Raw genomic sequence first — 12,452 nt, 5'->3', positions numbered from 1 at the left:
GTTTGACTTTAATCAGTAAACAGTATTGTAGTATTTGGCATTCGTTGTTTTCTCATATAACCTGTATACACAATGTTAGCAAAAATAGGTCTTGGAAATCTCTGTTTGTGGTCTTTGAAAGTTTGGGAAAAGTCTTTGGATTTATCATTCATAGTTCAGTATGAACCCTGCTGTAAAGAAATGTAAAAAAAACAATAGGGTACCAGACTGCGACTAATGAATGACGTGACAAAATCACTTCCTTTAAAAACACACAGCAATTTGTATAGATGCATAAAAGATTGTTTTATCAGTATTGTACTTGGCAACATGAATAACTTACTGCAAAAAGATCAACATGTCATCGAGGAAAAGAAAAATTCTCAGTTTAGAAGAGAAAGTGAAAGTAATTAAACTGACCAACAGGTGGGGGGGGGGGTCGAGGATCCTTGCAGAAAACTATGTCAGAAAGACTCAGATAAACAATATCGTGAAAGATAAGGAATGAATTCTGCAAGTGGGAAGGTGAAATGGATGGAGAAAGGAAGATTGTTTGAGCCAGGAGATGTTTGTATCCTGATGTGAATGACAAGAAAAAGCAACAATTTTTTCAGTTGAATTGGGATATGACATCTTTACCGCAAGCAACGGATGGTTGCACAGATTTCAAGTGCGACACAATATTAAGTGTTCTGTCCTTAGTGGAGAATCAGCTGATGTTAATAATGTAATTATCGAAGATTGGAACAAAAGATTAAACGTTATATGCATGGGATATGACAGCAAGAATATTTTTAATTGTGATGAGTCTGGTTTGTTTTTTTAGACTGTTACCAACAAAGTGACAGATGATGTGATCTGTAACGTAATTATAAAGACAGTTTTAAAACTATATCAGTGATTATTCATAACATTCTTTTGAAAATGATGAAACAGTTTGTTTCACAACATGCGATTTTTTAATGATTAAATGTTTTAGAATTGAATGTACTTGTGACTTTCTTCATATGTATTTACTATTCACATTGTCATCCCCCTCTAGAAAGGCCACCCTCATTATAAGGCCACTTTCCTGCTGCAATAGGGGTGGCCTTATCAGAGGGGGGCTACTGTAACTGAAACAACCAATGAAAATGAAGTTTATGGCACCATCCTAATTAAGTAGGTTAGTCATACCAAAAGTGGAAACATCCTTGTCAACATTAGGTATTTCCAAAGAGTATGCACCAGAGTGCAACTTATACTAGTGAGACAAACATCTAGCTGGCAACTGACTTAAGGAATAGACGGCTTTTGCATTACTGGGGTCATTAATTTTTCCCACAAAATGCCCAATGATTTCTGTACCTTTTAACAACTGAGGCAATGTTGTAAATAATAGACTATTAATGTTATAATCTTCATTCAAAGAGACTTTGACCTTGTACATAGTGATGATGGTAGGTGGAAGATATTCAGACAGAGGCAGGATACATTAGATTTCTTCTGTTGGTGCCCTAAAGCTATAGTCTATCTATTCCTTATTGTCAGATGATTCATACATTCCATTTCATCCTTTTCATTTAGCTGGGGACTGTCCCCCATCTGTACACCTTGGGTTCATGGGTAAAGCATTCCATGTGGCAATGATGATGCCATATGATTGGCATGCATAATTTAGCCTACAGGATATGCCATTAAGGAGGGTGGTATACTAGAATGCCAGTTCAATGCAGCCCATAGGATATGCTATTAAGGGGGTGTATACTAAAATGCCGGTTGAATGCAGCCCATAAAATATGCCATTAAGGGTGGTGGTATAATAGAATGCTGGTTGAATGCAGCCCATAGGATATGCCATTAAGGAGGGTGGTATACTAGAATGCTGGTTGAATGCAGCCCATATGATATGCCATTAAGGGGGGGTGGTATACTAGAATGCTGGTTGAATGCAGCCCATAGGATATGCTATGGGGGTACTGGTTGAATGCAGCCCATATGATATGCCGTTAAGGGGGGTGGTATACTAGAATGCTGGTTGAATGCAGCCCATAGGATATGCTCTGGGGGGAGTATAGTAGAATGCTGGTTGAATGCAGCCCATAGAATATGCCATTAAGGGGGGGTGGTATACTAGAATGCTGGTTGAATGCAACCCATTGAATATGCCATTAAGAGGGGTGGTATACTAGAATGCTGGCTGAATGCAGCCCATAGGATATGCTATTAAGGGGGTGTATAATAGAATGCTGGTTGAATGCAGCCCATAGGATATGCTATTAAGGGGGGGGGTATAGTAGAATGACAATTCAATGCCAGATGACTCTACGAATAAAGTCAGTTTACTATGAAGAGGCATGGTGATGTTTGGTCTGGCTGTGTGGTACATTTAGCATAAGATACCACAGCTATTAGAACATGGATGGCTGGCTCACCAGTTTGAGATAACTGACTCATGACCACTGTAGTCGTATATCACGGCTATGTTTGTTGTTGTAGGGTTTAATGCCATTTTTCAGCACATGATAGGCTATACACAGTGGCCATTATTAATGGTGGAGGAAGAATCCGGGAAATCCCTGGAAAGAACCACCAACCCTTGAGAAGCTACTGGCAAGCTTTCTCATATACCCACATTGGCCAAATCCGAGACTCAAACCAATGCAGACAGAGGTGACATGGCAGTGATCTGTAACAGAGAGCGCTTTAGACCACTCGGCCACTTGGGGCCCCCTCACATGTCTGTAAAGCTGGACCAGTTAGTCAACAGTTGCCAAGGCCATCTTTTATTTTTTTATTTTCAATGGTCACCAACTTCATTTAGGACACAGACTTGTGTAAAGTTTCATGGCAATCCACCTTGTAGTTTAGGTGTATTGACGATAAAAAAAATCTTGTGCTAACATATGGATGGATAACAAATGACAGTATATAGCATTAGATCATATGGTATTTAAACAGCAGACTTAAAAACGCCACAACTGCTATGACTCCAAGAAATATGCATTTATACTAAACATGCCCATTATGTAACAAAATTGTAAAACACCCCAAAACTTCAAATGTCCTATTCTAAAAAAAAATATATAGATATGAGCCTAATTAATTATTTTGTTGTATTCATAAAGATCTGATTAGGTCATCTGAATGTGCACAGCAAATATATTTAACAAATTTCATTTCCCTCAGCCAAGTGATTTCTTTATATTCGTGCAAACAATGTTTCCAAAAAAGGCAAAGATTAATAAAAAAGATGCAGACACAGCTTAAATGGCATAAAGCTCGTGTCAGTTCATCTACATGGAAACATGCCTACCAGGTTAAACAGATGGAACAAATATTTTCTTGTTGTAGGAAGGTAGGCATAACAGTGAACAAACATTGTATATCATACAGGGAAGAATGGAGAAGGATTTTATTTGGTATTTCAACTGAAAAGTAAAACACATGCATTACTTAATGGTCTTCAATTTCGCTTTGCTCATTTAGGCCATAGAATTGTCAAATTCTATCAAACCTGCAGCTCTTCTTTTTTTTTTAAGAAAAAAAAAAGAACCTACTAAGGCAACATGTACACATGAATTATCATTTTAAAACTCTAAAATGTTGCATTCAGATATAACAAAAACTTAATGTCACGTGTGAAATTTAGGATTAACAACAGTTTAAACAATACAACAGTGCTCACTTGATTCAAATATATTTTAATAAACAAAAGGCAGCTGCTGTTTTTACATCACAGTTCATTTGCTGATACAATGATAAAATCTGCATTTCATTAAACAATGACAGATTTCTATTCTATTCTGTAAGAAAATGCATTCAGAACTGGCAACTAAACATTTCAGAACACCACTTGCATCCTGGAATGTTAACTAAAGAGCCTGATGTCAGATACGATACTGATATATCATCCTGAAGCAAGTCCCACTGAACCATGAACCTGTAACAGCTCTCTATTCACTTCATTGGCATCTTAACAGTAATTGGCTGAAATAAAAAAGTTATTTTTTAGTATCAACTGTCTTAGAAGACTACTTAAGAATTTGGAACATCATTTGTGTATAGATAACAATACAAAATTATGATATTAACAAAAGAGATACAAAAGAAATGTAGTAATCACCATTCTACTTATTTCAATTATTGAAACTGAATACACAAATGTAGTATAAAATCACAGTTTATATGGGATTTTTAACCCAGAATAAAAATCCAAGCTAAATTTAATTTTAAGCTGTCAGACCAAGCCACAAGGCCAAGTGAACTTGTGGCATGATCCAGACATGCCTACCCCCGAAAATGTTTTTGAGGGATGCCACCACCAAAAATGTTTTTGAGGGATGTCACGACCAAAAATGTTTTTGAGGGATGCCACTACCAAAAATGTTTTTGAAGGATGTCACCACCAAAAATGAGGGACAGAAAATGAAAATTAACACAAGTATGTTAGTGTGAATAAACAATAAATTCTTTAAAAACATCACTAAATACTGGCAATGCATGTTTACAAGATTTATATATATAACCCAATACACACCTATTTATAAGATATAAATAATTCAAGTCCAGGACTACTCAGTTCATCTTAAGGGACCTGTACCTCAAAGAATGTCATGAACTTGTAATTCATTCTGTATTGGATTGAATATTTCTTCACCTGTTGCAAAGCCTTCACAAACAGGGATTGAGAGAATGTCTGATGTTACTGTTGATGATTCTGGATCAACAGTTTTGATAACAAGAGAAAAGTTTCCTTAATCATTGCTTCCAGCTGTATAAACAGTGACTGTCCAATTCCCCATTCTTTCAACTAATTTTAATGTAGTATTGGCTGCTATGTCTTTAACGATAGCAGTCCTTTTTGATCTACTATACTGAAAATAGCTAGCAATGTCAGAGTCACTAAACATAACTTTAAAAGCCTTTGACAATGGATAAAGTGCACTCATAGGCAGATTGAGTTAAGTAATAATATCCACTAAATTGATCAGCTCTAATTACATCAGAATTAGGTATAACAGATGCAGTTGCACTAGTTCCAGCTGATGATGAAAAAAGGTCAACAATTTTCTAAGAGTATTTAACTTCTTTATCGAGGTCGGAATGCCTTTTTCCTGAAAATGTGTCTATGTATATTGAACACTGCTCCAGACTTTATTGAAAATTCACAATTACAGATGTTGCAGAAACCATTTGCATTTTTTCCTGGCTTTATGAATTCATACTTGTCAGTGTAATGTTTATGAAAACATAATCTGTGAATGTAGTCTTGTAGAGTAGAACTGCCATGGAACACAGACATGTTTGCAGTGGCTATTTAACCATTGTGCATGCGCAGAGTAGATAATTTCCTGTTCACCAGTCAGTGATCACATATTTTATGACGTGGTTTTTTATACCCACTTTAAGAACTTTCAATGCTAAAAGCATACTTGCAGGACACTAAGGTAAATTTGGGCATTTTGCAGGACTAATATGCAAAATGAGGAATGGTAGGCATGTCTGCCATGATCCTGCCATCAGTTGTGCATTGTAACCAGTTTGGAAGCCATATTTCTGATCTGAATTCGATTTAACTTGGAATCTGGGCTCACATTATCAAGATCCCTGAGAAGTTCTATAAGGAACAAAATATATGCATGTTAATGAAGTGTTCTTGCATCTTGCTGGCTGAATTTGTTACCACTCTGGTGTCCAGATTTCAAATCTGATTTTGATCAAAGCTGGAATATGGCTTACATGATCAGATCTTAAAATCAAGATCTTCAATGTGCTTGATAATAAGCAAAACTGACACATATTAATGTGATCTTGCATCTGATTGATGGAGCTTGCTACCACCCATAAGGCCATATTTCTCGGATGACTTTCATCAAACTTGGAATATAAGCTTATGTCGTCAAATTCATTGCTGGGTTTGATAATGAGCAAGATCACACACTAATGAGGTCATCTGATTTGTTGAGCTTGCACCATTCATGGGATTATATTTCTGGTCTGATTGTAATACAAAGACTTACATTATCAACATTACTACTTTTTGGATAAAAAATTCCAAAAGGAAAGAAAGTATAAATATAAATACATTTCATTATAATCCAAGTAAATACATGAAAAGCAGAACCTGTTTGATTGGACAAATTCAGTAAAACTTCAAAGGATCAATTTTCAAACCTTCCACTATGCTGTATATACCTAGATGTAGCATGTTCTTATATTTATTAAGTTATATATCTACATTTAACTTATTACTACTTCAAAACTCCTTTGTACTATTTAGTATTAAGTTGTGTATTTTTTCAATTATTTTTTCCATCAGAGAGAAGAGTTGTATGTGCTTTTCTTTTCTTTAATACAACAACTGTGTTCTCCTCTTTAAATGCAGTCATTATTATTATTATTATTGTTAATGATATCCAATTAGTTTAATTATATTTAATTATATTAAGGAGGCGATCTTACATCAGATTGGCTAAGCTTCTCAACACTCTTGAGATTTCTGACCCAATTTTGACCAAACTTGGTAAAAAGGCTAAAATCATCAAGGTGCTGGATACGGTTTATTATGAGTGAGATCTATGGATATTATTGATAAGGTTTATTATGAGTGAGATATTATTGAGGATTAGGTTTATTGGGAGTGAGATCTATTGATATTATTGAGGATAAGGTTTATTAGGAGTGAGATCTATGGATATTATTGAGGATAAGGTTTATTAGGAGTGAGATCAATGAATATTATTGCAGGTAAGGTTTATTATGAGTGTGATCTATTGATACTATTGAGGATAAGATTCATTATGAGTGAGATCTATGGATACTATTGAGACAAGTTCAAAAATGAGCAAGATCCATGCATATTAATGAAGCAATCTCGCATGTGATTGGATCAGCTTCCTACTTTTTTGAAAGCCATATTTCTGATCTAATTTTAATCAAACATAAGCTTATGTCATCAAGATTTTTGGATGAGTCTGATGAGTGAGATTCAAATATATCAATGAGGTGATCTTGAGGCCATGAGGCATCCGACTGACTGATGTTGGTACCTCTCTAAAGACTTTATTTCTGGTCCAGTATTGATCAAGCTTCATCAAAAGACTTTTATCATCCAGAGTGTTATTATAAGCATGATTTATACATATAAATGATGTGATCTTACATCTGACTGGCTGAGATATGCACCACTTAATACATGGTATTTCTGACCTGATTTTGATCAGACTTGATAAATAGGCTGGCTGATACCATCAAAATGTTAGATAACTTTAATGATGAGTAAGGTCTATGGACATAATTAGCGTGATGTCACATTTGATTAGCTGAACATGTTATAAATGGTGTCCTATGCATATAAAAAAAAGGATGACCTTGTATCTGATTGACAGATACTGCTATCTCTTTCTAATTGGATTTTAATAAAACCTGGTAATTGGCTTATATCATAAATATGTCCAATGAAATTATACATGACTGAGGTCTGTTCCTATTAACATGGTTTAACTGCATCTGATTCACACAACATGTGAGACATTATTTCTGACCCAATTTGCTCAAACTATGCAAACAGGCTAATAACATCAAGATGCTGGACGAGTTTTTCTTATGAGCGAGAAAAAAACACATGAACGAGTTAGCTGATGCACCTGATTAACCAAGCTTATGAAAACTGTAGAAACAAATTTTTTTGTACGATTTTGATCAAACTCAGTATTAAATAAGCTTATATCATCAAGATTTCAGATGAATACAGTATGAGCAAGATCCACACATATTAATGAGGTGATCATGCATCTGATTGATTGAGCTCATCAACACTCTAGCTACTCTATTTCCTAACAGATTTTGATGATTAATGTTAAATGGTTTCAGATGATCAAGATCTAGATGTGTCTGATTAAGAGTAAAATCTACAAATCTTTATGACATAATCTTGCATCTAATATACTCATCCTGTCATCACTCATGAAATGAAATTTCAAACAGATTCTGCCCACATTTGTAAATAGGTTAATCTGGTCTTAGATTGAGTTCGAGTAATGCAAGCTCTATGCATATTATGTTTTTAAAGAAATATTATGAGACTGTAGTAAAATGAGTAAAATCAATATAGGATTGTTGTGTTTTCACAATGCTACATAAAGCTTGCTTTTTTTAAATGGTCAGCTGTTAAGGTACAGTATTTCTGCCATCATAACAACTGTGTGCCAGAATAATAAATTTGTCAAAATTCTTTTTATCAAGCATGGGCCTATCATCAAGCATGGGCTTACCATGTGATAAATACAGTACATATACAGATAAGCAATATAAGGGCCACTTGGGACCCTTCTTAATTCTTGCATACATTTTAAACAAATCCTGAGGTGACTAATTAGAGGAATTACCTTTTCACAATATGGGCACTCTCCAAAAATTGTGTTGAAGCTTTGTCTACTTGATGGTAGAGCTCTCAGCCACTGAAACAAAATATAAAAGACAGCTGATTGTTAAAACATGTCCATTAATCCCACTAAGCATATCTTCCTAATTACTTAAGGCTAGCAGGAGTGCTATCTGTCAACACCTGGTGCAAATAATTACACAAGTATAGTAGGAGTGCCATCTGTCAACACCTGGTGCCAATAATTACATGAGGCTAGTAGGAGTGCTATCTGCCAACAAATGGTACAAGTAATTAGACAAGGCTAGTATGAGTGCTATCTATCAAACCTGGTGCAAATAACTACATAAGGCTAGCAGGAGTGCTATAAAGACCTGGTGCAAATAATTACATAAGGCTAGTAGGAGTGCTATCTATCAAGATCTGGTGCAAATAATTACATAAGGATAGCAGGAGTGCCATAAAGACCTGGTGCAAATAATTACATAAGGCTAGTAGGAGTGCTATCTATCAAGACCTGGTGCAAATAATTACATAAGGATAGTAGGAGTGCTATTTGTCATCAGCTGGGTGGATCAACTTGCAGAACTACTTCTATATTGACAAAAGAATTGTCGTACAGAATATAAGTAGCACTGAACTGAATAACTCAAAAAATATTGTTTAAATTTGCTAAAACTTGGAAGTTGCCTATCAAGGCATCAAACAAATTTCATAAATTTTGATCCACTGTAAAAGGTTTTGTAGTGCAAATGAACACAGTATGTTTTGGGATTTTTAATGTAGCCTCAACAGTGTTAGTCGTATTACTAAGATGTCTGCAATGAGCCAGTTTACAGTGATGTCTATCTCTAGGACATCATGCCAGAGACATGTAGCGTCATGTCCCACCCAGCCACATTATCCTGACACCAGGCTGACTAGTCCCAACACTAACCTCTTAATGCTGAGTGACAAGTGAGGCAGATGTCTGTACCATTTTCACAAGTCTCTGGTATGACTCAGTTTGGGATCAAACCCACGACCTCCAGCATCCAGGGCAGATACTCTAACCACATAGGCTACCAGAGTGGTACAAATAAAAACAGAAGTTTGGAGCACATTTAAAAAGAAAACAAAATGGTGGAAGAATACATATTTTTGGGAACACCAAGAAGTGTACTGCATCATGATTAAATTTTCCTGTCTGTAACATGAGAATACTTTGCAACTTAAGGTTACTTTATCACAAATCTTAAGACTGTCTACAACGATGCTATCAATATTTAAAGATGGCCACTGTGGTTGCCATGTGGACATTATAAGAAGTCATTTGATGATAACCCCAAGTTGATAAGACCATCCATTCAGGAGAAGTAGTAATAATAATTTCAAGATGGTCACTATGGCATCCATACTGGACATCAAATTGGCACCATTTTCAGGATCAGCACACACATCATAAGTTTTCTTGTGAAAACCTCATGTCAACATGACTTTTTGTTTAGGAAAAGTAATGGTAAGATTTACCAGGTTACCACTGTAAACTAATTGCCAATTAGATGTCATAAGAAGTCTTTTAGTGATAAACCTATGTTGATATGTCCATATGTTCAGGAGGAGTAGAGATAACAATAGTTTTAAAATGGCCACCATGTCAGCCATATGGCAAGTCAAAGTGGCACCATTTTCATTTAGGACCAACTAGACTATAGATGAATGTGTTTGTATAGTTTCATGGTAATCTTCCAAGTAGTTCAGGAGGAGTAGTGATAACAAACTTGAGCTTACAGACAGATGGATGACAGGCGATGGACAACTGGCCATCCCATAAGCTCATCTTGTCTACGATCAATAGAGCTAACAATCACACATCATATTTTTACAACCTAACCTTTATTTGTTGATTAAATCCCTCCAATATACAAATATTTCCATGCAGTTTTATATAGGGGGTGAATTTTCATGCAAAACTGTACTATGGCACATGTATCAATTTATTGCAGTTACAGCTGCGATAGTGTTTAATATTAATTATGGCATAATTGAAGGAGAGGTGGACAAGAATTCCTAAAGCTCAATTTGTCCATTACATATTCAATACCACAAATATTTACCCCAAATCCAGATACATGATGGGCTTAATGATTTACAGTAAATTATTTTCCAATTAATTTAACATCTGTGTAATTAATACACTAAACAAATAAAGAAATCATTTGAAAGTTCTGACATTTATTTTGTCTGCCTGTTGGAGTCTCCCCATGTGTAAATCATTTACAGGAGCTTTCTAGGCTCCCCTTCTCTTCACACTAAATTTATGTTTGCATGACTGGTATAGGCTTCTTTTTACAATTATACCAATTCTTCCTTGTGTCAACCTGCCAAGTTTCTCCCAGCTAGATTTTGGCAAGCATTTACAAGCAACTGTAATTCTGTTTATGCAATACCTGCAAGGCTTCACTCAGGATTTAGAAACTTAGAAACTGGTTTTTGGCTCCAAGAAAAGTGTGTTAATTTTTAGACAAACATATATGAATGTTAATAACACAATTTTTAATTCTAATGTAGGAATTCATTTTGTGTATACACTGTATAAAGAGTGCTGTGTATGATTTTATCTTGATGCTCAATGAAGAGACTTCATACTTTTTACAGAGATGTGATACTCAAAAAATTGACTTGGTACTCAGTAAAGTGACTTGGTATTCAGTAAAGTGACTTTATGCTCAGTAAAGAGACTTGGTACTCAGTAAAGTGACTTTGTGCTCAGTAAAGAGACTTGGTACTAAATACAGTAACTTAATAAAGGACAGGCTGCCCAAATTTTAGTACTCTAACTTGAGTTTTAAGCTGAAAGTATCTTATGAATACAGCTGTGGAGTTATTAAACTCCCTAAGCATTGCTATATCATCATGGTAACCATCAAAGACTAAATTAGTGTCACCTGGGCAATGTGATATTATCATGGTAGTGTCACCTGAGTAATGCTATATTATTATGGTAACCATCAAAGACTAAATTAGTGTCATTTGGACAATGCAATATCATTATCGTAACCATCAAAGACTACATCAGTGTCGCTTGGGCTATGCAATATTATTATGGTAACCATCAAAGACTAAATTAGTGTCGCTTGGGCTATGCAATATTATTATGGTAACCATCAAAGACCAGTGTATCCCCTAGGGGTGCAAGATTGGGGGTCAAAAATCCCATTGGTGTCAAAAATAGGGGTCAGACTGAGTAAATAACAAACTTTGATATCAAAACTGGGGGTTATTTAAAAAATCAAATTTGGGGGTCTCTGAAGCACAAATGAGGGTAAAGGGAAACACTGAAAGACTAAATTAGTGTCGCTTGGACAATGCAATATTATTATGGTAACCATCAAAGACTAAATTAATGTCGCTTGGGCTATGCAATATTATTACGGTAACCATCAAAGACTAAATTAATGTTGCTTGGGCTGTGCAATATTATTATGGTAACCATCAAAGACTAAATTAGTGTCGCTTTGACAATGCTATATCATGGTACCATCAAAGACTGAATTAGTGTCACCTGGCTAATGTTATATTATCATGGTAACCATCAAAGACTGACTAAGTGTCGAAACAAAAGGCACATAACAGCCTACAGAAGCAAAACTTTTCTCTCTTACCTCATATAAACAAGACTGATGGTAAGGCTGGCCACATCGTGTATCGTTGCAGACCTCATTTGGGATTTCCATCTCCAATCTGTAGGCATAACAAATGCCACATTCCACACTAAAGTCCTGAAAAGACAAAAAACTGCATCTGCAACATAATTAAATTTTAATGAGATGCAATAGAAAATGTACTTTATATGATTGTGAACTTGGATATCATCAACTCTAGACCAGATACATTTTTCATAATTTTCCTTATGCTGACCTTTATGAGACAAATGAAGGTCACTGGTACCATTTATACCCATGTACAAGTCTGATCCTGCTGCCAACGAAAGAGACCCAGACAGCCATTGCATAAAGCCCTGGAAGATCAGGTTTTTTTTATTTATTTTACTGATTACTCTGAACAAGCTGCATAGACCCAGATTTGTTAACGCATAATGCAATGGCCAATCTGGGTTTATGTAGTT

General features: G+C 35.5%; 1 protein-coding gene across 3 annotated transcripts in view; it reads right to left on the bottom strand.

The window, feature by feature from the left end:
* Positions 1 to 3,645: 3,645 nt before the first annotated feature.
* Positions 3,646 to 12,452, bottom strand: part of LOC149804470 (E3 ubiquitin-protein ligase FANCL-like) — a 100,005-nt gene continuing 91,198 nt past the window's right edge. For all 3 annotated transcript variants that reach the window (XM_089940684.1, XM_089940683.1, XM_089940685.1), the window contains 3 exons: positions 11,989 to 12,105; positions 8,349 to 8,420; positions 3,646 to 3,948 (listed from right to left, as the gene is read on the bottom strand). In XM_089940684.1, the coding sequence (XP_089796810.1) occupies positions 3,919 to 3,948; positions 8,349 to 8,420; positions 11,989 to 12,105 (219 nt within the window). In that variant the 3' untranslated portion in view covers positions 3,646 to 3,918. The remainder of the gene's footprint in view (positions 3,949 to 8,348; positions 8,421 to 11,988; positions 12,106 to 12,452) is intronic.

This window comes from Sinohyriopsis cumingii, chromosome 2, assembly GCF_028554795.1.
Source record: "Sinohyriopsis cumingii isolate HCF-2022 chromosome 2, ASM2855479v2, whole genome shotgun sequence".
In the NCBI taxonomy this organism is placed as follows: Eukaryota; Metazoa; Mollusca; class Bivalvia; order Unionida; family Unionidae; genus Sinohyriopsis; species Sinohyriopsis cumingii.
The sequence above is the reverse complement of the archived record's forward strand: the minus strand, read 5'-3'. Positions and strand labels throughout refer to the sequence as shown.